This window comes from Mus caroli, unplaced genomic scaffold, assembly GCF_978045245.1.
Source record: "Mus caroli unplaced genomic scaffold, Mus_caroli_1 scaffold_2, whole genome shotgun sequence".
In the NCBI taxonomy this organism is placed as follows: domain Eukaryota; kingdom Metazoa; phylum Chordata; class Mammalia; order Rodentia; family Muridae; genus Mus; species Mus caroli.
Window position 1 is genome coordinate 175,549,821 of NW_028227257.1, and position 26,261 is coordinate 175,576,081.

The window sequence follows — 26,261 nt, forward strand, 5'->3', positions numbered from 1 at the left end:
AGAAGGCCAGCCCCTCTCTAAAAGGGTTCACAGATGAGTTGTTAGGTTAAACTGTTTGAAAACTTGACCTTTCCCTTGGATATTAATGAGTGAAGCTAAAAAGTACAGCCAGCTAAAGGGAAAGCCAGATCAGCAAGACCAAAAAGAGCGTGTGTCATTCAGGGCTTGCATCTAGATAGTTTGATTAATATATAAACATAGGAATATTTTTATATTTTTGTATATTAATATCTAAATTAAGATAAAAATGCTCTGAGCACATATATCCACCCAAGAGCCTTTATCTGATGATTTTTTTCTAAATATAAGTGAAATGCTCCCTTCCTTTTCTTGGTTCAAATTATGTGATTCTTCTGCATGGCTTAACATGTTGTCCTTAAAACTATGATTCTTTTACTGTAACAAGTCATAAACACTTGGCAGAGAGTCATTTCCAAATTCCTTTATGTGGCTAAAAGAAGAGAGGACTTAAGTACGTTGCCCTAGCTTACACTGCTCCTTACTTGCTTTGTGAAGTCATTGTTTTGATCTGTCTTCTAGCAGTTTATGAAGAGAATGTCACTGTGTACCAGAGCACATTTGTGATCTTACCGACATAGTCAAATATGGAAGTGAAACTAGCTGTATTCACATTCATCGTCCATAGTCTCAGTTACTCCCCCAGATCCTCATTGATTAGCTTAGAGCTCAGCAGGCTCGATGTGTTCTAATACACTCCTTACTTTTTCTCTCTTGTATGTGATCTATATCACCTAAAAAGAGTGGCTTGCAAATAACTGTCATCTGCTTATGGTCACTCCTTCTAGTTCTGCTTAGTACCATCTCCACAGTGCTCACAAGAATACTTGTTTATAGTCTTGGATGTGTCTGCCATTTTAACTAATTTAGATCGTAAGTGAAGACCTCTGAAGAGTAATTAAATGTAACAACTTAATAGTCAGGTGACACATCAACTCTATTGTCAGGCCAATCATCTAGACCTCTCTTACATAAGTTTGTCACACCTTTCACTGTATCCAGCTTTCTTGTCTAGACAGCATGAGTGAGAATTTGGGGGATCAGGGAAAATAATTGATCCATTCAGTGTTCTCAAAGAAAAGCTTTATTTTTTTAAATGGAAATATTTTATTCAACTAAATTTTCTCAAACCTCTGCTTCTATTGTCCGAGGCTTTTAGAGATAATCAGATGTTGACAGCTGAATTGATAAGTGTTAAGTTTGATACCATGATTATCTAATGTAGAATAACGTTAGCTAGTTTGTAAGAGTTGTTCTCCACAGTTGAAGTCCTCCTCTGACGGTTCTCCAGCTGCTCCATGTGGTCCTTACCTGTTACTCCCTGAACTTAGCCAACCCATAGCCTCCAAGATTTTAAAATATATTTTCCAAGGTAGTATAATTCCAAAATATATAATGTATTTTCCAAGATAGTATAAATATTCTCAATGTATCTGTGTTTGAATTGTCATAGAAGAGGGAAGCTTTAGGCTGGGACAACCAAGGTGTCCCAAAGGTCCTGCCCAGGTGCCTGACCAGTTCCTCCCACCTTGGCATCTCTGCTCCATCTGTTTCAATGTCTCCCAGTAACTGCCCCCAAGCAGGTAAGGCTGAGTTGTGTTCTGCATGCATAGCAGCACTAGGAGCAAGCAGAGCTTCTAGAAAGTAGGTCTAGGTTAGAGCATATAGTCTAAGAACACAACCAGCCATGACAACATCCTACCCAGAAGGATGAAGGACAGGGCTGGGATGTTGCCTGGTGGAGCTGCAGGCCTCCCACATTTTGTTCTGAAAGATTTGAAGTTCACTGTGTTTCTGATTTAAGAGGTGGAAAATGACAAAATGGGGAGAATTCCAAGCTGCAGCCTAAGTTGGGTCCTTTTATACAGGACTTAGGTGACAGTGTGTGGACACTCCACAGCCCTTCTCTGACAAGCTATGACAGGTAGATTTGGAGGTATTCATTAGAGTGGAGCCTCAGAATATCCATGTCAGGCAGCTGGGCTACCCAGAGTTCCACAGGCTGCTGTGCATACGTGAAACCACACACTTTGGGGTAGAGGGCAAGTCACTTTCCTTCTAGAATTTCCTCCTTTAGAGGAACTGAGTCCACAGCTTGATGGCCTGCATTCCCAATACCTGCTGTGGAGCTGAAAGATCCACTCCATTGGTTCCGAGTTGACTTACATACTCAGAAGTATCTTACACATACTGAGCAGTATGCATAAACCATAACCCAAAGGGAGAAGAGAATTGCCCTCCAGGCCTTTGGCAGCCACAACAATAGGGATGGGTAGGAAGAAAAGGCAGTAGTGTAAATGTGGTTCAATGGTGTCTGAGGAATCACTGAAGTAATTAGAGGATGGACTCTCACCTCTCTAACAGTGCTTTGTTTGCATGACTGCATAGAAGAGAACAGACCTCTTCTTACTGAGAACCTAGAGGAGGTGCCATAGAACCTCTTACTGTGCTTAGCTGCTGAATGACTTCCGGTGACTTCTTTTCATCCTTGAGTTCTACAGACTTTTCTTTACCCAGCCTCTATGAAGAGTCTGTTGTATTGCTCCTTAAGGCCCAGTTCAGTCTTCTTCAGGGCTCCAAACCCAGAGCATTAGGAGAGCCCTCTACTGCTAAGTCATGGTGGACTTCTTATCCCACACCTTGTCCTTCCAGTCTGAGAGAGGAAGTTGTCCTAGCAGCATAAGCACATGGGGTGTAACTAGGACTCCCCACTTCCTCTCTCCGGAGGACTGCAGGTGGTGACACTAAAGGGACTGCTGACTTGGTTCCCTGTCTTTACTCTATCCTCCATTGCCATCAAGACTAACATTATTCAGTACATTCTTCTCAGGAACAAATCTAAAAACAAAACAAAAGCCTCTTTAATCAAAATGAAACCAAAGGCAACATTACATATTCCATGTCCTGAATTCATGTGAAAGTTCATACTCCAATGAAGCATTGTTTTGACAGAGTACTCTAGGAAAATATCACAGTCAGCAAGCAGAGTAGAGCAGCCAGGGTACAAGGACAAGAATTACATAGCGGGCTACATTCAGCTCCCCTAAGCTGCTGCCAGAATCCCTGTTTATAGACAGTGTTGTTCCAGCTCGCTAGAAACCATGACACTGATTACTCCTTACATGGGGTGTGAGCAGCCTGGAGTGCCCTGTTCACCTGTTCTGAACCAGCTGGGTTATGTATTCCCAGTTCTTCACATCACCCTTGACTGTAGAAAAGTCATGTCGATGGCACTGACTGGGGTGCAGAAATAAGATCTTGTCTGCTCTGCCACTTCCTCACCACACAGCTTAAATGTAAACGGTTTCTCTGCTCCCAAGCCTCCTGAACCAAGTCAGTGCACAGCAGTGGACATGTGTGTTAGGCCTCAGCCACTAAGGTTTGGTTGGGTTTGGGTTTCGGTTTTCTTTTACATGCTTCCAAGATCTAAGAAGCAGAGGTATATATTTCCAAAAGATCTGGGTGGTGCTTGCCAGCAGCACACTGCATGGAGTGGTTCAGTCTGACTGCAGGGCCTCACCGGCAGGGGGAGGGAGAGTTATCATTGTTTCATTCTTTTTCCTCCACATTATTGTGATTTATTTCTCCATGTGTATCGTTTCTGTGTGGTTTTGTTTTGTTTTGTTCTTTCTGTTGGTTTAATTGTTGTGTGAGCTGCATGCACTTGCTGTTGTACTGTGTCAAATGATTCTCTGACTTCCTTTGGAAAGCACTAATGAATAAGTGCTATTTCTCTTCTCTATTGTTGGGTTTTTTGTAAAGTTGCTCAAATGCTCTCAGGTATGGCGGCTCTGAATGGAGGACTTGGCGCCACAGGCTTGACGAATGGTACGGCTGGCACCATGGACGCCCTGACCCAGGCCTACTCAGGAATTCAGCAGTATGCGGCAGCTGCACTGCCCACTTTGTACAGCCAGAGCTTGCTGCAACAGCAGAGTGCTGCAGGCAGCCAGAAGGAAGGTAGGTAGCTCTCTGTACCCCAGGGCCTGGCGGGGCCAGCCAGACTTGCATTAGCCTTTAGACCGTGCCTGAAAGATGGCGACTTGACCCAGTGTCTTAAGAGGAATCGCCTGCTTAATTTCTAGTATCCATGTTAAAAATATCAAGCATAAGCCCTTTTTAAAAGTTTTCTGTTCATCTTATATTTTTTTCACTCATCCCGAAGTTCTTACCTATCAGGTGTTTACAGGAAATTACGTACTAGTTGCTACCATCAAAAATGCCTCTAACATCCTCTCTTCAGTCAGCATGAGCTCTCAGTCTCCTCTCCTCATAGAAATCCCTCAGTAAGAGGGTACCATTGATACAGGCTGGGGCAGGATAAGAATTTCTCTCCTGAATTCCCTAGGTTCTTGGGGTCCACATCCCTTGAAGTTGGTACCTGCCTTTCAGAAAGCAAGAGTTCTGACTAATGATAGAATCCAGTTGGAACTGACTTAGACTGTGGGGAGGATGTCTTCTGGGAAAGAAAGAAAGTGATGGATCACCTGGTGGCAGTCAGCAACTTGCTGTTCTCTTTCTGACTTGTTCAGAAGATGGAGAGGAGGCTTCTTATTCTTTCCCTTTTACCTTCACACCATAGTTACAAAATGCTTCTGCTTAGATATTTATATAAGGAGTCTGGTAATCGGTATCTGATATCATGGTTTTATTCTGCAAAGTTAAGATGTTTAAGGAGATACAACTTAAAAGCATAGAAAATATTTTCGACAAAGAACATAGAGATCTTCAAAAAAAGAAAAAGTACATGAGACCTATATTCCTTCTCATTGCTTCAGCCCGCCACCCCCTTCCTCTTAGCTGTGACAGCGTTTGTAGGTTTTGTGCTCTTTTGTAGGTTTTCAACTATGCACAGCTATTTGGACAACTGTGTTTCACTGGGCGTTTGAAAGGGACCCTGTGTTATGAACACCACAAGGCCATCTTTGTTTAGTCTCTGTAGGATCTGAGAGCCACTGAGAAGTAAGCACCATAGGAGGTGACCTGTAAAGAACAGAGCTATGACCCCTGGATAGTTCCTGAGAGTGCCAGGTCTCCTTGTCATTCAGCATGGCTTTACAGGGCAATATAACTGTCACTCAGACATAGCTGCCTCAGCCCACTACCGTAAGCTGGTTGTCTTTGACTAATAAGGACAGGGTGCCATGATCGCCAAGTCCTAACCCTAGTTTAGGGATGTTGGTTAACAGTGGTATGTGCTAGGGCTCTTTATTGTGGTACTACTGATAGCTTTTGGTTTGTTCATTTTGTTGGTTTGGTTTGTTCCTGCCCCATCCCTGTCTCTTACTTCTCACACCTCTCTCTTGATCATCTTCTCATCTAGTTAATCTAGAAAAGAATATCAGCCCTCTGCCATTAGTTTAAGTAAAATGTAATTTAAAATGCAAATTATAGCAAGGGGGAGAACAGGTCTACTCAGCGGATTTTCAGATTCCCTAATCCACAGCTCTGTCCTTATGCTGACCTTTGGTCAAAGCTGAAATGTATCCTGAAGGATTTAGTCATGGACTCTGGGTATTCTTCCACCACAGGAAAAAATGAGCCATTTAGACTTGACAAATTATTGAAGTTAATGTCTCCATAACTAGATTTTGTGAAGGGCTGTAAGCTTCCTACAGAGGTAAATGTGAGGAAAGCCCATCACATCTCATGCCATTGTGAATACTCTGTACCCACTCACGTACCTACCCCATCTCCCTCCCTTTACAGGAGGCAGGCTTTACACCCACGAGTAGTTGCAGCCCCAGGTACCTGGTAGGAAGCCTGTTGGCACTGGTGGTTTAGTGTAGCTTTGTTCTAGCAGATCGGTGCCTCTGAGCCTAGGGGCTGTGTGCTACATTGGGTACCTTGTGAAGGATACATAATGCAACAACAGCCCGTAGGGACCAGTAACATAACACAGCTGCCAGTCACAGTGTGCTGGGAGAAGGTAGACAGATAGAAAGGGTGAGTTGTGAAGAGTTTGTATTGCTTTTAGAGATTTGGGGGGGGGGGGGGATTTTGGTATCCACTACTACACCAGCTGCATGCAGTGATGGTTTTCTATATGGAGCTGCTTTCTTTCTCAGTTAAAAGATCAAACTACTTCTTGGTAAAGGGACGTCAGAAGAGAGGAATGAAGAAGATGTTGGAATTTATATACAAACAAATAATAAACAAAAGGACCAAAACTTCTTTTTGTCTGTCTCACTGGTCATGGTCTCCATCTGTCTGGCACAGACATACTCAGGATGTTTATAGCATTTTGGATTGCCAGGATCATTCAGGAACAGAGTCTGCCCTGTTTATTAAAAGTGTACTTACTGCTAAGACTTCAGGAGTAGCAACATTCTTCAGTGCACTGGGCTCCACTACTCCTTCTTGCAGCAGTTAAATCCTTTGCCTGGAGAACACATCTGAGCAGATTGCCTCGTCTAAAAGTACACGTGCTGCAGTAGCCCCTAGCATACCCATTTGTAACAATGGAGTTTTCAATCTATCCATACTAGGACCAAAAAACAGTGAAGGCTAAGTCTCAGCTATAGCTGTCTCCCTTTAAAACAGGCTGCCTCCCTGGGGCTGGACTGTAGACATAGCCATAGAATCTGTAAGCAATATAGTGATATTGACATGTTAATATCAATAAGAAATAACTGTATCTCTAGTTTCAGTAAAGTCTTATTCTTTAAGACTCTTCATTAATTTTCTAGGGACAAAAATGTACCAATTCATCTATTTTGCAAAGTTCATTTAATTCTCATTTTATACAGGTCCACACACATAGATATCATTCTCCATTGTCGGAGTTCTATAGGGAGATCATAGGATCCTGGCCCCTGATCTCCACAGGGAACAGGCATGTTCTCTCTCCTGTGAGAGCCAGGGACAGAAGTCACTTTCCCAGTTCTGTGAGTTCCTTTCTTCCAGTATCCAAGAAATATCCCAACTTTATCTTCTCTGTGTCAAGTGCATCTTCTTTTGTATCTTTCACACAGCTCTTGTGTAGATGAGTCTTGAGTTCAGTGAGGAACTTAAGAAAACTAACCTTCTAAGCTGTAGAACTAAACAGACCTTTTGCCTTCTCCCATGGTTTCTGGAGTTTGCATGGAAAAGGGAAAGCTTTGTTTAACTTAGTCTTGGAGAAGCTCTTGTATTCACTGCACTTACTCCCAAGGCGAATTCTCAGTAATATAAAGGCCTGTCAAACTTGTAAGCCTATCTTCCTCTCCACCTAGCTGTTGACTCCCTGCCATTTATTCTAACAGAGGTGAATATTATAGTGTATGTGCACAGATTTGCCAAATCAAAACTGGCTGAATAGGCGAGTAAATGACTGAGGATCTGACCAGCGTTGCTGCTGTTGTATTCATTATTCTAGACTGCTGCAGTCTGCTTAGGATGCAGACAATACTTTCTTCCACTTCAGGAGATAGTCCACACACAAAACATGGCCACCTCGGAGAAACCCAGCCCGGATTCTATCCCTGCCCTGCCCCTACCTCCACCTTTACCCCCATGGAGATGATGTGCAGCCAAGGTGATCCAAAGATTCCCTAGGAAAGAGAAGCTACGCTAGCATGCCCCACATCCCCACCCCAAGTGAGAACATTTCAAAGGATTAGTGTTTTCCTGAATATCATGCCAGTGCTCAAACATTATCCATCTGCTCGTTCTTCATAAGGAAAAGCCAAATGGCTAGCCTACCTATTACTGAAGTTATTCCTAAGAGGCTTTGGGGACTAAGACTTGGGGGATACCTTACTCTGATTTTTTCTTCCTCTTTAGGTCCAGAGGGGGCAAACCTCTTTATTTACCACCTTCCACAGGAGTTTGGAGACCAGGACATCCTGCAGATGTTCATGCCCTTTGGAAATGTTATCTCTGCTAAAGTCTTCATTGACAAACAGACCAATCTGAGCAAGTGCTTTGGTATGCAAAAGAAACCTAGCTAAATATTGCAGGTTTCCCAGTCAGGAGTCAAAATAGGGCCTTCCTTACGATGGTAGCTCCTGACCTAGTTGCATGTACACAGATTTGGGCAGAGGTATTTAATCAGAAAAGGGGGAAGAGTCATACAAAAGGTGGCAGTCCCTCTCCTTAGGTAATACTAAAGGGTCTTCCTGTGTACCTGATTGCCTGTCACCATAGAGCAGTAGTTGTTTCTTTAAGCCCTGAGATGGAGTCAGGAATGTTTAGTCGGTGCTACAGACAAGCACTGCTAACTCTGCCACAAAGTCTTACTTGTGCAGTTTCAAATAGCTCACACACCGAGTCAGTGCTTGTGACTCAGGCTTACAGGCGTCACACGCATATGCCACTACATCTCTGTGGACTAGGCACTAGCAGTTGGTATATCCCATGCTTACAGAGAACAAAGCATTATGATGGGCTTAGATCATACAATTGGCCAGGCAGGGCTGCATGAATAGGCACAAACACCCCCCAGACACCTAGCTGTCTGCCCTTGTAGCCTTTCTGTCTAGAGAGAGGAACTTCTTTCCTTTTTTTTTTTTAACACGGTAATGAAAACTCGTGTCCTGATGTTTCTGTACCAGAACAGTACTTGTTAAATCCATGACATCTTTATTTGTCTGACTGATTTAGCCCCCATAGAAGTTTAAGAACCCAGGGTATTCAGAGCCTTGTTTAGCAAGCTCTAGCTCAGAGAGTGTCACAGTATTTTGCAAATATCACTCCTACAATTTAATAGTTCACATTGTGGGAGGCAGTACATTTTATTAAATAATATATGGGCCAAAAGATATAGGAATGTATATACTACAAAGAAAAATATCTAACGTAGGGTGGTTCTAAAATAGCTGGAAATTCAGACTTTATTTGGCTGAGTGCTAGCTAATGTTTTGGTTCATACAGCTCTGCTGCTAGGCTCTTCCATCATCCAGCCAGGAAGGTCTATACCTCAGGGATTAGAAGGATTAATGCAGCACCCATTTCTGGAAAGTCAGTTTTTACTCTAGGAGAAAGGCTGTCAGCCTAACCCACTGCACTGCTGTGGTGGGACTGTTAAGATCCCTCTGTAGCAGCTGAGGAACAACATGAAAACTAAGCTGTCACATGGGGTATATGCATGTGAGAGCCACAGCTCACCTTTGGAAAGGCTTCCTGTGCAAGGCCTTTAGACTGACATTTTTCATAGCTACATAACTGTTCTGAGTTCATTTGGAGGCTAAAAGCGACTATACCACAAGGTATTTGTGATTTGAGGAGACATTACTTTGAAAAGAGATTTTGTCAGACTACTTAACCAATATGTTCCGATAATACACACTGTGGCTGTGAGAATCAGGGATGTATTTTCAATTTGTCTTAAAAGCTTTGCCTCCCGGGTTTCTTGGTGAGCGAGTACAGTCTTAGTGCCTGGGGTTAGTTACGGAGCTGCTTGCTACCCATCCTTCCGTTCATGTCACTCCTGACCCATCCCATTCTCCAATCATCTTGCCACTTCTACCCAAGACCCTGAGAGAAGGAGTCACACCAGATGAAAGTCTTAGATCTGAGGTTACTTTTACTGGGAATTAGACTTGAATAAAAATGTAAGCAATCATTTTTGCAATTCAGCCTACCTATGCAAAGATTTCCTGCCTTTTTATCAGCTGAGAACTCTACTCAAAGTATGTTTATGTCCTTTGCTCCCTCCACTGGTTTGTAAAAGAATTTTCTCTTTAGCTTTAAACTTTAATGGTAATAGATAGGTGAAGATGCTAGGATCTTCCAAATTGCTGGTGTTTGGAGTGAAACTCAATCTATGGGATAGCTCCCTGTCGCCACTCAAAATCATGAAAAGCTCACCACTTGCCTCAGCAATGCTGGTACTCCTGACTTGCCTCCTACTCTGTTAAGACAAACTCCGCAACCAGAATTCTCTCCTCCTGACTCTTTGTAGGATATCATTTGTTTTTGTTCAAAAGCAGGCATGCCCTGTCTGTGTGATGGCGGCTTAGTGTTGCAGACACAAATAACTGGGATATGCAGAGACTCTGACTAAGCCCTGAGACAAAGAGAAAGGCATGTGGCCTTTCCCTAGGGTTGTCTGAATAGTAATTCCGGAATGTTAAGAAGCTAGTATAGATTATCCTCACTCAGTTAAGGCAGTGCTTGACTCACCTTGAGCAGCCAGCCCTGTGTAGACTGCCTATGAGTGTCTATGGTACTCACTCTCTTCTGAGGGTTTTTCCAAAGGACCCCTGGCGGGAGTTGGGGTGTGGTAAAACAAACAGGTGTGACTTCAAAGCACTGCATAGAGGGATGGAGTTCACTAGAGAAACTTAGCTGTAGTTCTGTGGGGAGGCTTCTGTCCTCCGTGGAACTAGCTCTTTCATTACTTCCCAGTTGGCATGCCCACTGCTGTCCACGGTGGGACAGCATAAACCTAGCAAAGCCAAGCTCAGATCCTAGGCCGGGCACCTCTCAGCATTGCAGTCACACTGCCAGCCAGCAGCAGGCCAGCCCCGCCAGCCCTGTTTTCTGCTTGGCTTCCCCTTCACTCTGACCTCCCTACCTCCTTCCCCTTTGTTTTCCAGGTTTTGTTAGCTATGACAATCCAGTCTCTGCACAAGCTGCAATCCAGGCTATGAACGGCTTTCAGATCGGCATGAAACGCTTGAAGGTGCAGCTGAAACGCTCCAAAAACGACAGCAAACCTTACTGATCCTAACCCCAGAAGCTCCCTGCTCTTATTTTAGCTTTCTTAGGGTAAGTCCCACAAGCCAGCCTGTTCTGAACAGGGAAGGCAGAGGAGGGACCACGATGCCAACTTTTACCAAGAGAGACGGTTATTTTTACAATAAGGCCTCCATTTCTTCCACTCACACCCCACCCAATCTGCCATAATTAAAACCTGGGCTACCTTGTTTTTATTGAGTAAACCCCTCCTCCAGTTGTGCCACTGTATTCTCTTTGTTTGCAATTTGAATATCCTTACTCTTTTAAAAAATTGTTTTGCTTTTTTAAAGAAAAACATATAAACAAGTAAATGACATGTTGAGAATGTGAAAGGCAAGCAAACACTAATGCGCAGCTCTAACTCTGAACCACTGGTGCCCCAAGAGCACTGCCTGGAGAGCTCACCCTCCCCGCCCGCCCGCCCGCCCGCCCCTCAGAGGGCCCCACGGTTAGAGATGACGTGGTGGCCCAGCAGAGGGAGAAGCCAGGAGAAGCACTTAAAACTCCACAAAACACCCTCCCACGACATTGGTTTCTTTTAATATAAGTAGGATTTTATTTTAGGGTTCAAAGAAACACGACATTTATTGGTCAGATTATTACACTGGTTGTCTATTTTGTTATTGTTTTATTTTTGTTTTTAGAAAGGATTAATGTAAAAAAAGATTTAGAGATCTGTTTCTTAAAGCTACAGGGTTTAAAAATAAAATAAAAATGAGTGAAAATACTTGATGTTTCTTGAAAGATAAATTTAATAATAAATAAATACATAAATAATACATAAATAAAAAAGAAAGCCACAGGCCTGTAAATTTTATTTGTAAAAAAGCATTTCTATTTTTATACAAAATTTTTACTGCCTCAGAAATACTGGAAGTTATTTATTGCCTATTGTTAACTTATTGGGTATCTAAGAGCAGTTCTCTGTCTAGCTGGAACCTCCTGAAGTAGTCTCGAGAGGAATTGTTCTAGGAATGGGCTTTTTTTCACCGTTGAACCCTAGACCTAAAGTTCATGCTTTATCCTCTTGTCGTTTGTATTTGTCTGATTATTTTGTTTGTAATTTCCATTATCTAGTTTACGATTCAGTTGTCTTGACTTCCCCATATGTCACCTTTGTTCAAACTGGACCCTCTCCGCTGTCCCTTGCTAGTCCTTCACCCCAAAACACCCAGAATCCATCCCCTCTCACTCTCTCCAGATGGATTCTCTTGGGGTTTCATTGTGCTGTGGAAAAGAGTGTAAGAAATGCAAATTATGTGAATGGCTCATAGACTCCCTGAAGACCCGAGATTTGCATTAGTTTTCTCCCGCACCCTTGAAAGTGATGTTGCTGCTGCGTAGACTCTGTGTAACTTCTGACTCTTCCTTGTTTTCTCCCCAGACATCTTCATGCCCGTTAGTCATCGTTTGCCTAGCATGTCCCTGTGGCGTCTCAAAAACAGTTTCATCGTCCCGTCATTGTTTCTGATGTCTTTCTGACCTCACATCATATTTGGTTCTCCTACTGACCTTTGATCTAGTTTTGACCTTTGAAATTTGCATGTGACCTCATCTAGCTATGAATTCTGGGAAGTCAATGTGAAAAACATTGCTGCATTCATGCAAGACTGAAATTATTAGACAAATTATAGAAAACAAAACCTGTGGCAAAAATGTTTCTTTCTTATTTTTTTTTTCTTTTCATAAAACAGACTTGAAAGTATTACACAGGGATTGGCATTCTGCCCGGTCACTGGTGACAATAGCAATATGTGTCCAGGGACACAGAATGTTGGTTTCTAACAGACTACTTCCAAAAACAGTTTGAGAAAAAAAAAAAACTGTCTGATTTTAAGTCTCTAGAGGTCTGTAATAGTTTTTACATTTTTCAGGCAGTGTAAAGTTTTTTGATAAGGCCATTTTAGGTGGCTCACTTTCTCATTAAGATATATATATAGAACCACTTTTTGTAGATTAGTATAAGAAAAATATTTACCCTGTTTTGGGGCAAATGCTACCTATTTGTGTCACCTTTTGCTGAACTGACTCACAGTTAGACAATCCATGGTTTAATGCACATGAAATTACCTATATTTTATACTGTTCCAATGTACAGGAGAAAGGCTACTGTAAGCTGCGTCATGTTGGTGCTTCTGTGGATTAAGTTGTGCTCTCATCACAAGTCTTAAGGTCTTAATGTTATTTGTTGATAAGACAAGCTTAGAATTGGTTTACTTAAAACAAAAAAAAAAAAAGAATTTCAAAAAAAAAAGTTGTTTGCTTAAAAAAAAAAGTTCATGTGAGAGAAAAAAAGAAAAAAAAAAAAAAAAAAAACCTATTCCAGACTAAGTTTTGTGTTGGCCTGAGAAGCATTGGCGTCACTTTTTTTTATTGTGGACCTATTAGATGTGTTTGTGTTCAGCAAAATGTGATGTTTTGTTTTTTCTTTTAAAGAAAAAAGTGAAAACTATCTAGTGCCAAATTCCAAAGGTACTTCCTTCCTAGAGCTTCGCGTGTTTCCTGTGAGAAGTGATTTGATAACATGGTATTTTATTATGTGTTTTGTATAAATCCCTAATATTTAAAACAAACAAAAAAAAGGTTACAAAGTTTGTTAACTTGCTATTCCGTGGTCTTGTTGCCTGAAATTGTTATTGTTTGTTATTTCTCTATGCTGTTTTTTGTAAAACATTGTATAAGTGCCGTGTGTCACTTTTCTAACCTCTCCACGTCAATGCTGTGACGGCAGCCCTCACAATGTATTCTCTTCATAATATCTGGAAACCTCTAAGGTGAGAAAGTCCTGAACTTTTAACCCTTCCTACCCAGAGCTATCTGGAATGTTGGTGACTTTTTATACTGTCATCCTTGGGTTTGTTTTGGGGTGTTTAGATTTTTTTTTTCCATTTGTATCTTATGAGTTATTTTTTGTTTTTTGAGTCACACACCTACCCAAAAAGCCCGTAAGTCGTTTTACTAAACCGTTTTTTCCTTTTTATCCCTTCCTATTATCCTGTGCTCCTTCAGTTTAAATTTAAGAGAATGAGTAGATCCTGGGAAGGGAAAAATAGGTAGAGTTTAGCCCTACACAAACCCTAAAGACAATGTCTGCTTTCTGAGATCGGGTTTCATGGTATGCCCTAGTGTACAATATTTTTATACACCCTGAAGTTAAATGGCTTTTTGGTGGTCCAATCTTTCAAGAAGTTTTGCTTTTGTTTCTCAAACACCCCTATGTAATGCTGAGTCAGCCTTTGGCTTGGGATTCTCAGACAAATATGGACACCTGAATATGCAAGGTGTCTTCCTGAAAAGCCCACACATTTCAAGTGGTTGGCCACGTAAGAGGAGATCAGCTGCTCTTCACCACAATTACTACCAAATACTAGGACTCGTTCCTGCTGCTGCTCTCGAAAGTGCCATATTCCTGAGTCAGGCTTCTTATGAGCAGGTGTCTTGTTCTGACAGACCCCAATTCTGACAGACTCCAGTCCCAACACACACCCAGCTCTGGGAAAACACACCCTGCAAGCTTCTGGTCTCAGCTCCCTTTTCTTCACACCCTCGCCCCATTTGATTTCATGTGTGTGTGAATGTGATAGCCCTGAGATGGAAAGGATCAGCCTCTCACAATGCAAAAAAAAAGTTCCCTCCTTCCAGCACGCGCACTTCCAGTGACATGATCGGTGTTAGCCCACTGTTTACCACTGCCGGGGCCTTCCTTCATCCTTGAGGGCTATTTTGTACTTTCTGCAGCACTCAGCTCACAACAGTGATCACACACATTCTCAGTCTCTCTATGGTGGTGTGTAGGTACACGTGTAGAAACACAAGAGAATACCAGTTGTATTTCATAGACCATCTCGTTCACAATCTATTTAGTTACCAATGATATAAATCTCAAAAAAAAATAAAAATCTTTTTTCTCCCCCATGGAAGCAAACTGCCCTCCTTCCTCTTAACCCACCTGCGGTGCCCCCGCAGAGGCTCGGGCCAGGCAGGTACTTTCTGTTGAGTGTTTCTGATTCTGCAGGCAACCAAGACAGTCCATTGAGGGGAGGGTTTTGGTTTTGCATGTCTCATTGTTAGAAAGATAGCCTTCCTCAGAGACAGACTGTCCTTTATCTCTCAGTATCAAAAGGAAACGCCGCAAGGGTGCACAGGGCCTGTTTCCGGAAGACAAAACACAGGGAAACTGCATTTTTAAAAATCAAGTGGAAAGCATAGACTTTTAAAACTCACTCAGAGAACTCTGATCAGACGGCACCTCCACGGTGTGACAAGTTCATCTTTCCTTCACCGCAGGGGTTCTAGTTCCTTGGCTTGTGCTACTCTGGAATCATTTACTGTTTCTGTCTTTATTATCTTAAGTGCTAATTAAAAGAAAATAAAACTTAAAAAAATGTAGTTTCATTACCTTTTGAATAATGTCATACAAAGATGTATTTGTGTTTTTGTGCTGTGGGAATTGTTGTTTGTAGATTAATAATACCATTTTGTTTAGAACTACAAAATAGTTTTTAAATATTGTCTGAGAAAAGCCAAAGTTCATGCAACCTAGTGGAAACTGTAAGGCCACTGAGTATTGTTTCTGTTTTATTGATGCATTTGGATTTTGTTGTTTGATGGAATTTGAGCCAAAAAACAAAAATGCAGGCTTTCCTATTTCTACAACTGATTGTACTTACGCATTTTGTACCAGTGGGATTTTTTATACTGGAGATTAAAAAACAAATGGAAATTTTTGTGGCTTACTCTTGTGGGCCCCCGACAATGACTGATTTCAGGTTTGATTTCTGGTTGATAGGAAGAAAGTTGCTTTTCTTTTAAGAATTAAAAACTTTGGCTTGATTTCTTTTTTCCCTTTGCTTATATCTAGCATTAGAATTTTGTCTTAAAATACAGCGGTAAGTTTCACTCTTTATTCTGTACTGTGCAGTTACACAATAAGATAATTAGATTTAGAAGTACTCAGTCACTTTAAGTGGATAAATGTATTAGTTAAACTTTAGGAGTTTGCTTTTTTGCTGTTTAGATCGAAGTTTTTTCTGACCCTTCTGTCCTCATTGTGAACATAACCGTGTAGTTGAAACAGTCAGACTTATTTTTGTAATGTATGTTATTGTGTGATGCGGTTTTTTGCTTCTGTCTCCAATATTAAACCATTTTCCTAATACTTGTTTCTCTCTCTGCGTGTTGTATTGTTGGTAATCATTCTGTGTTGGTGACACATCTACACAACCTCACTGTTGCACGTATCTGTTCTTTTCTTTATGTTGTGTAAAAAGATACAGTCGATTCCACCTAAGTGAATATCTGATTTGGGACAGGAAGAAACTACACATCCCACCTCTGGTTCATCCACAGCCTGCCCCTGACTGATGCTTCCCTCTGATCCCTCTAGGACCGCCTAGAGGGCTACACTTGGCAAGGCATTTTATGGTCTTCTGACCACACATGTTCTTTCCTCTCCCCTCCCTCCTATCCACAGTTCCTAACATTCGTGAAGTCTCTCCTATAAACCTTAGGAGGAACAGAAGCAGTAGACCCAGGGCTTCTTCAGTCTACCTTCAAGTACGAAGTCACATGACTACAGTCAGGGTTAGAAAGGGTTAGAAAGCCCTTATAAAAGAGGTAAACCCTCAGGGAAAGGTAATATAAAACCAGCTGGCCAACGGTTGGCAGGTAAAAACCGTTAAGCTTAGGTGTGTGCTACATTGATCAATGGGTATGTATAGAAGTGCATTTCTATTCGCTAATCAATTTAATCCAGGAGTAGCTTCAATTATTACATCTCACAGAAGTGGGAAGACTTCCAGGTATTCAATGACGGAGGTGGGGAGAATTCTGCTCAAGTCCTTGCTGTCTGTTTACAAAGGGGAGCTCAGAATGCCATAGGTCCATTGTCCCGTCCCCTGCCCCACCGCAGTAGACACAGGATAGGAAGGAGGTGTGCTCTCACTGTACCAACCCCTGATCAGAGAAGAACTGCCCCACTCCCGGTGCCGTGAACACCACAAGCCCACCCTGCCCTACTGTCTACTTGCTCAGGAGTCTGGCTGCCCTCAAAGAGTACTTCCCATGGCTGTCTGCTCCCTTCTCTTCTCGCCTGTGCTAGGACACCTGAGCTGGTGTCAGGGAAAGCTCTGGCTGCCTACCCTCTGGTTTCAGCTGGCCCCTCAGGCCCCTTTCTTCAGTCAGGTCAACAACCATGGGCCTACCAAATAGAAGAAAAGTGGCTCTTTCCCTAGGCCAAACCTCTCACTGGGCATGAGGTTCAGAGCCCTGCTCCTACTCTGACAAAAGCTGATTCTAGTGATACCTGTGCTGGCTTTCTCAGGGCTGGGCCTGCTCAGTTGCCTCTGAAAGGCCACTGCTTCACTAGTGAGGGAAGACCAAAGTGTGGTTTCTTTTTCTTTTCTGGAGGAATGGGCGGCATCAGGGAGGGAAGGCCTGGGAAAGAGGATGGTAAAATTTGTTCCAAGATGTGTTTCTTTTTGAAATCCTAATATGATCACCATTCAGCACAGGGCATGATGTTCGCGCACTGAAAGACAAACTGGGCTTTCCTACCGAAGACACAAAGGCTCGGTCCTGTAAGCACTTGTGACTATAAAGTCAGCCACTGCTTAAATTCACACTCAAAGTTTATCTTTTGTGTAACTCCCACTAGGTTGTGAGCAGGTCTGCCCATGCACAGACCACCATGAGAAGCCAGACAACCATCAGCATTCGCTGGCTGATGGAAGCCATATGCCTGCCAGGCCAAAGCAATGGGGTATGATCTGCAGGCTCATAGCTAGCAGGCTAGGCAATGCAGTGAACACAAGCAGACCATGCATCGTTCCTGATAAGTGAATAAAACACTGTGGCCAGACAATCAGCTTATTCACTTATCAGGAATCGACTGTTCTACTAATTCACTGTTTTTGTTTTTCATTCTGTTGTAGTTCACTATTTTTGCTGTGTTCTGTTTTTTTTCCTCTCATGCTTGGACAAATTCACTGGAGATATTACCTTCATGTGACCATGAACCGTTTCTATCGAGTGAAAATGGTATCTTAACAAAATCTATGCACTTGCTATCAGGAACACAATACTGGATGTGTCTTATATATATTGAACTATATAGTACTCGATTTCTTAAATAAAGCTTAAGAAAGGACTTGTGTGTAAAGTGAATGTGATTCTTTCTCAAAGCAGTGTCTTTAAGGGGCATTGTTCATTTAAATCTTCAGTGATACAGGATATTTTTCATTAAAATTATATCATTGTCTTTATGAATTAATATTCAATAAATGGACTTTGGAAACAAAAAAAGTGGAGGGGGAAGTTCTTCTGAGTACATTTTATTTAGCAAGGGCTTGGAGTCCTGTCTTTTTGGTGGTTGTGGCTAAACTCTAGCCAAGTGCTGTGTGCAACAGAGCAAAACAAAACAAACACAATCCTTTCACCTCCCAAGACCACTGGAAAGTATCTATCTGCATCCTAGCCTAGAAAGCCTTCCGAATGTGTAATCTCCTTGGGCTCTGAAGGAAGGGACAAAAGAGGAATGCAGGCCACTAATGCCAGTGTGTGTGTCAGATAAGGTGACACCAAAGCCATTTTCTGTGGAGGACAAGAGCAGTTCTGTTCTGGACCACAGAATGAGGGACAGCAGAGCAAGCGTTTGTTCATTCTGGGTGAGATGGTAAGATTTCAAAGTCACTCCTGGTAAGAGGGAGCAGGCCTGAGTTTCTAGGCTTTCCAGGAAGGCCTGCTGCTTGGCCCTTTGAGAGGATTTTGACTTTTTCTACAGGCTTGCAGTTTGGAAAAAAAAATGGTATTTCTATTGGATCTCTCCACCTTGAAGCATTTTAAGTTAGAATTGTTTCTCTTTCTTGCATATGAGTCTAAGAAAAACTAAATATCTGCCTGCAAGATGGCACAGGCATCTAATCCTTTATGAAACAGATCTTACCCTTTATGGGGAACAGAAAGCCAGGACTCTTCTTCTATTCTCTGTCTCTTCCCACCTCAAATTTCCAATTTCTAAACCTGTAACACACCCCAAAACTGAATGCTTGTTGTCAGAGGCCAGGGTCAGGTACGTGTTGTCAAATCAAGGGAGGGGCTTGATAACCTCCCCTTGGTGGCATCGTGCTGTCTAAAAGAGGTAACATTGAAAACATTGGTGTGCTGGATCTGGGCTCAGCCATTAAGAGCTGGCCATTCTTTTAAGACCATGTCCAAGGCCATAGGCAGGAGAGCTTTAAGCCTCAGCAGCACAAGAGACATGCAAGCTAGCACATTCCCCTCTCAGTAGGTCAGCAACCCTGAGACTGGAGTGTTCCAGGCCTGGGAATTCAGGGTGCAACCGTTGTCTCTGAGTTGATCATGACGGGTCAGAACCAGGAGCTGCTTCATGGGGAACAATGACATTTTCTTTAGCCTTACTGATGGTCACCAAAGCAGCCTGGTATCAGCTTCTTGATGCTTCAGAGGGATATGTTTAAGACAAAAATGTGTGCCTGTAAACAGAACACACACAGGCACTGTGTCCTTAATGAGTTCACCTTAGCTTAAGTTCCACATAACGATCTCCAAGTGTGGATTTGCTGGAGAGCCCAGTTTGAATGCCAGCTCTCTCACTAATTACTGTTGTAGCCTGTGTGTGTTTTAATTTCACCATTAACATAGCAAGGTGAAACTACCTAGTAGTATGTGTGAGCACACTCAAGACGGTTGGATTTCAGCATAACTGTTCAGCAAGACTCAATGAATGAATAAATAGCAGTGCAGTCAAAGCTTGGCACTCTGCTTGCTGTCCTCTCAGGCATGCCTAGAGCCTCTCAAGGCTCTCCCTGGGTTTCGTGGGTAACTCAGTCATGGCTGGCTAGAATCTACAGTCTTTTCATCTCAGAGCTCTATACTACCAAGTCCTAGAACATATTTTCCCTTCCTAAGAAACTGTCCAAAGGTGACAACTGTCCCCATGAAGCCAGCAGGCTGCTTAGGACCGGAGACAGCAAACTAACACATTATTCTCACACCAAGCTCCTCCCAGCTCTTCCAGTTTGTAGCCAACACGGAAAAGACAAGGTCACCTGTAGGTCTGCCTCTCAGGGACTTGCAGATTCTAGACCTTTCCAAGGCAAATTGATATCTCTAGCAACAACCAGGCTAGGTTTGTGTGTGATTGTGCTGGGGAGAGCAAAGGTAGGTCTTAGAAGTACAGAGAGAGCTGAGTGGAGTGCGCGCTATATCATCCTAATTAACCAGAAATGCTCTGTTTTTGTTGTTTTACTGAGCACCATGTCATGTTTCATTTAGAAAGCCAATTTTGTTAGTCAAAGCACACATAAGTTACTGCTTGGCCACAGAGTAACTGACAGCAGCTTTTCACTACATGTGGAGCCTCCTTCATCTCCCTGTAAAACTTGGTAATACAGCACAGCATCTGCTAGTCACCAGGTACTGAGCACATGTGCGTGCCTGTCTCCCGGCAAGATGCATGCTCTCTAAGGGAAGGAACCAGCTCTTATCCTCCCTGTATCAGTGCCTCATACAGAGCCTGGTGATCATGGAGGCAGGGAGAGAGGATGGGTCAGAGGACAGACAGGGTGGATGCAGGAACGTGGCCAATGATTTGACTGGGATGATAGCAAAGCATTATTTGTTAGATGGGAAATAACCCAGGAAATTCATAGAGAGAGAGGTCTGACTGTGGAATGGGCTGAGGATGATAGAAATTAAAAGCCTCATAGCAAAAGTCAGGAACCACTTTGGGAGGCCTAAAACAGAAGTGATAATGAGGAAGAATAATTGTGCTTGTGAGCCCCAGATATACAGGAAGAAACTTCCCCCTGAGTCCTTAGGCACTGGGTCCTCGATGGCAGGATATGCCTGTAAGTGGTTCAAATCCACCTGGGTTCTACTGCAGATCTCTTTTAAGTGATTTTTTTTCATCTTTTCAGGGAAGTTTTCTACCCAGGGATACTCCTCAATATTCTCACAGTTAAGCCAGAGGAGCTGTAAAACTGAATATAATACTAGAAAACTATGAATGGAAGCAGCTGGTTGTAAGGCCCTTCTGAGAAACAGTTCCTCTGATTCTTCTTGTGTTCTTGTGGGTCGTGGCAAGCTGGAGTCTATAGCTGGCTGGATTCCACCAGCAGTACAGTAGAACTGAGCCACTGTAACAGCCTTGAAGGGGCAAAATGATCACAGCGCTTCCGGGACACCAGTGGGCCCAGGGATGGCGTCAAGTCCTAGAAATGTATCTCAACTTGTCCATAGATTCCAAAGAGGTAGGGCATAATCCACTAATCACTCATTTGTTCAAAAGACCTGCTGTAAACAGTCCTCTATACCAGCTACTTGGGTAGGACCCAGGATTCACAGAAAAGTAAGACAACCATCCCTGTCCAGGGAACACTGTCACCACTGTCACCTCTGCCCAGTAAAGATAAGCATTTCAAAAGAAGTCTAATCAAACTACATTCCTTCTACAAAGGCACTAGTGCACCATACTCTCAGTATGCAGAAGACTCATGATGGGTGGCCAGTCACCCAGACTCTCTAGCTCCTGCCTAAGCTCATTCCTACTGAGATTCAATATCGCCATGCTTGAGCTTAGTGGGGACTTGCTGGGAAAGGCTGCCCATGATGAGGCAGACAAGTGTTCTTAGACACCTATATACTTGCATTTCCCCCAAGGGCAGAGTTGATCAAGGTGGTCTCATATCATCACAGGCATTTTCTAATCAGTTCATAAATATTTTCTACAAAAGGACTTCACCATTTTATGAACTATGAACTTCAGCAAGTACTGCCAGCCTTAGGAAAGCAAGGAAGAGACTGGAGGCCAGGGCCTCTGTGAGTGTGCAGGATGGAGCTATGGCAAGAGGAAAACGTTCCATTGGGAAGAATGCAGTCACCATGCAGCTAGAGCTCCAGGAGCCAAGCCGAAAGCTCTCTTGCCCCTATTCACATCCCTAGTCTTCCTATCTCCCATCCCATCATGACAGTATCAATCCCTGATGAGTCCCCATTCTGTTCCCCTTATAGCTACAGTACCCAGTAGCTATATGTTGTTTTCAACCTGCTTGCTTTCCCTGGTACTAACATCCACAGAATAGGGGTCAAAAACCAGGAGAGACACAACTACCTTCCTTGAGTCTAGGATAGCAGTTCTCAACCTGTGGGTCACAGCCTTTGGCAAACCTCTGTCTCCAAAGATATTTACATTATGGTTCATAACAGTAGCAAAATTACAGTTAAGAAGTAGTAACAAAAATTATTTTTTGGTTAGGTACTATCATAGCATGAGGAGCTGTATTGAAGGGTCACAGTGTTAGGAAGGTTGAGAATACTGGTCTAGGAGGAAAATGAGAAAATGAACCCTTTCAGAGTTGACAAGAGTAAAACCCAAACAAATTAGTAGACACTCTTCATTAAAGCCAACCATTGGACTGAGCACGGGGTCCCCAGTGGAAGAGTTAGAGAAAGGACTGAAGGAACTGAAGGGGTTTGCAACCCCATAGGAAGAACAACAATATCAACCAACCAGTACCCCCAGGAACTAAACCACCAACCAAAGAGTACACATAGAGGGACTCATGGCTCCAGCTGCATATGTAGCAGATGATAGCCTTGTTGGGCATCAATGGGAGGAGAGGCCCTTGGTCTTGTGAAGGCTTGATGCCCCAGTGTAGGGGAATACCAGGGTGGTGAGGTGGGAGTGTATAGGTGGGTGGGGGAACACCCTCATAGAAACAGGGGGAGGGGAGGTTGGATGGGGAGAATTCTAGAGGGGAAATCAGAAAAAGGAATAACACTTGAAATGTAAATAAATAAAATAGCCAATAATAATAATAAAAAAAAAAAGAATGTGACTGAACTTGGGCTATAACTCAGTGGTGAAGTGGTTGCCCTACAGGCACAAGGTCTACACTGCAAGCAACAAATGTGATGACCATGAAAGTCATCACACGCCTGCACTTACAACTGTCCCTTCTTTAACATTTAGCTATTTTCTTCTGACACTATAGTCCAAACGTGGAAGCACAGATCTACACTACAGTTTCCCAGATTACATTACAAACATAAACTGCAAAGAATCTCTGATGGGGGGGGTAGGGGAGGGAGGAGGACACGTTGTGGCCAGAGAGATGTGCAAAATGCTGTCAAATATACTTTCCTCTTAGAAACTCACCATATGCCATGCCATGCAAGCAGCCTCCTCACCCTGGCCAGCTCCATCTGACTAAGAGTTTAGCTACTTTTTTTTTTTTAAGGTATACACTCCTTGAACTGTGTTGACATATGGCATGTGCTAGCCAAGAGCATCAATGTGCCAAAGAGCCTGAGTTTAACCATGGCTTGGTCACAGATTAGTTGAATGACCTTAAGCACGTTAGTAAATCTCTTACACCCTTACCATGACTATAATGATCACAATACCTACCAACATGTAAAGGGATAGTACATGTAGCACAGTGGTCGGCCAGCCAGCATTTATACAGCAAGGAGAAATCGTCCAGGGAAATCACATTTCCTGTAGAGTTCTAGAGATCCTTTATAGAATTGCAGAATAGCCAACCACTAAGTTGCATGCCTTTAATTCTAACACTGGGGAGATGGAGTTCAAGGCCAACCTGGTTACACAGTGGTTAAGTTCAAGGCCAACAAGAGTTACATAGTAAGATCCTGTCTCAGAAAAATCACACATTAGTGGAGATGGAGAAGATGTGAAAAAGGAATGAGGAGTTTGGAGCTTCGAGAGGGCAAGAACAAATACTTCTAATGGTGAGGAAGATTTTGAGAGTTGTAGCCAAACTGATGGGTATCAAAAAATGCCACCTAACAGATAAAGTAACACAACAGTCCCAGAGACAGGAAAGAAGAGAGGTCAGAGGACCAGGGGGCAGGGGGTGAGAAGGTGGCCAGGGTGGGAGGGAGCATCCTCAGGTGGATATAGAAGATGCAGATACTGGGAAGAGAGGATTCAAATCTATCCTGTGCTCCAAAACATCTACTTCCAGCATATGAGAAACAGACCCTAATGTGCCCTAGAATATAAAGGAGTGACATGGGGATCCAGGGTTGTAAAGTGCCACAGGGGGGGACTTCTTGAGAGACATGGTTTTGCACAGCAAAGAAACCAGGTGGACCCCTGCAGTCTGGGTGACAATGAACCAGGGATCCTCAGGGACAACTGTGGTAGATACAATTCAAGATGGTGACAGTCATGATAAAAACATAGACTATGACAACCTGGCATAGGAGTAAGGGATACAGTTAAATTTATAAGCAGAACACTGACTGGGCTGGGGCTATAGCTCAGTGAGAGCCCTCACATGAGTGAGGACCTGAGTTCAATTCCCAAACCACACCTACCCACACACGTACACGCACTCATGCATGTACATATGCACACACATGCACACATGCATGTAGACACATGCACACATGCAAACATATGCACATACACGCGCACCATTCACACACACACACACACATGCAAACACACACAGAGTCTATATTTAATTTATCAGTAATTACATCAAAAACCTTCACTCTACCCATGATGCTCTCAGCCCTTATCCCTTCTTTAGACTAAATGCATCCTTACGGTTCACTGAGACAGAGAAATGAGGTTCCAATGGGTGCATTAGCAGCGTCTGTTGGATACATTACTCTTTAATTAAAAAATAAACTCATATCTTTCCTTATGTAATACCTGTGTCAAAGCAGCTCTAAATTCTAAGAAGGGAGACACAGGTATTACAGGGTTTGCAACCCAGGATTGCAAAGTGACACAGATGGGGACTTCCTGAGAAGCTGTTCTGTACAGGAAAGAAATCCTCAGTAAATTTTCCTCTTAGAGCTGGGCTCATTTCTAGTCCCAGCAGTTTGATGGACTCTCCAGGTAATGCTGGTTCATCCAATTAGCTGCCTCTCCTCTCTCAAAGCTCAGCACTCAACAGCCGCCATTCCCCTTCCCCTTCCTCTGACTCTCCTCTTGCAGCTAACTAGCTTAGGCGAGAATAGGCTCCACCAGCTGTGGTGTGACCCTGAAACAATACAGGGCACAGTCTCATCCAGGTGCAGGGGAGATTGTGACAAAACCCTAGGCCAGACCAAAGCCTTGCCCTGTGCCACATCATTCCTCGGGCTACACCTACAGTGATGTCTACAACCAAGAGGGTGTCTCTGAACCAAGAGCCTCCTAACAAGATTCACATGCAAATGGAAGCCATGGCACCATTCATGCTAGCTCAGACAGCAGGACAGAGTGCAGCCATCCTGAGTACAGCCAAACAGTAAGAGGCCACCTGCAAACATTAGCGACTCGTGTGTAACAGGGGATTTTATTCCAAAAGATGAGGTAGAACAAATAAGACACAAATTGCCTCTCATAACCAATAAATACAATACTTGGTACCTCTGCCGTGTGCCAGGCATTGTGCCAAGAGGGCTCTGTCTGTAGTATCTCATTTAACCCTCACAGTGGCCCAGCGAAGCAAATGTCACGTCATTGGTTTTTTTGTTCGTTTTGTTTTGTTTTGTTTTGTTTTTAACTCTAAAGACCCGTGTGTCCTCCATCTTTCCAAGGCAGGAAGCCGCTACCTTCTGCACTGCCATTTCCTTCCCCGGCTCCTGAGTTTTCCCATCTCAGTCAGAAAAAGAAAGTCAACCCGGCAATGCATCTTTTAGTTTTTCCATCACAGTAAAAGATAATAAGTTTCACAGGTGCAGAGGTAGACACCTTTAATGTCATCACTGGGAGGTCCATGTCTGCTGTGCTTTGATCACACTCAACCCTTCCGACTCTCTACCCGATCCCTCACCATTCCTCTCCTTGTCTTCCAAATAATCTTCTCCCTTCTGCTTTCTTCAACTGTTTCAATCTAGATTCCATATTACAAAACAACAAAAAAACAAAAATCACTTTGCTAGCCAGGAGAAGGAGAGGAGGGGGGAGAGAGGGGAAGGGGAGGAAGGGAGGGAGAGAGAGAGAGGGAGAAGTGGATGAGCAGCCATGAGGAAGAAGAAGGAGAAGGACTTCACAAGAGTTCAGCTGGAGTAGGGAAGTCTTTGAAAGCTAATATTATGGGAATTTTGGCTGTGGGGTAGCCAGGTAAATGTAGGAGATTAAAATAGATCAATTGACTGCCCGTGTATTGAGGTGAAGCTTAAAAATAATAACAATTTAAAAAAGTAAATTAAAAAGAAAAAAATGTGCCAAGCAGTAGTGGTGTGCGCCTATAATCCTAGCACTCAGGAGGCAGAGGAGGGTAGATCTCTGAGTTTGAGACCAGCCTGTTTTACAGAGTGAGTTCCAGGGCAGACAGAATGGTCCAGAAAAAACAAAAGAAAGAAAGAAAGAAAGAGAGAGAGAAAGAGAGAAGGAAGGAAGGAAGGAAGGAAGGAAGGAAGGAAGGAAGGAAGGAAGGAAGGAAAGAGAGAGAGAGGGGGAAGGAAAGAAGGAAGGAAGGAAGGAAGGAAGGAAAGAAAGAAAGAAAGAAAGAAAGAAAGAAAGAAAGAAAGAAAGAAAGAAAGAAAGAAAGAAAGAGGAAGGGAAGGGAAGGGAAGGGAAGGGAAGGGAAGGGAAG

General features: G+C 43.1%; 1 protein-coding gene across 23 annotated transcripts in view; it reads left to right on the top strand.

The window, feature by feature from the left end:
• The window catches only part of Celf2 (CUGBP Elav-like family member 2), an 856,147-nt gene extending 840,309 nt beyond the window's left edge, over positions 1–15,838 (top strand). For 12 of the 23 annotated variants that reach the window (XM_029471522.2, XM_029471494.2, XM_029471516.2 and 9 more), the window contains 4 exons: positions 3,781–3,978; positions 7,783–7,926; positions 10,539–10,710; positions 12,065–15,838. In XM_029471522.2, coding sequence (XP_029327382.1) covers positions 3,781–3,978; positions 7,783–7,926; positions 10,539–10,666 — 470 coding nt within the window. In that variant the 3' untranslated portion in view covers positions 10,667–10,710; positions 12,065–15,838. The remainder of the gene's footprint in view (positions 1–3,780; positions 3,979–7,782; positions 7,927–10,538; positions 10,711–12,064) is intronic. The other 11 variants (XM_029471493.2, XM_021151383.3, XM_085835204.1 and 8 more) reach the window with 3 other exon arrangements.
• The last annotated feature ends 10,423 nt before the right edge of the window (positions 15,839–26,261 follow it).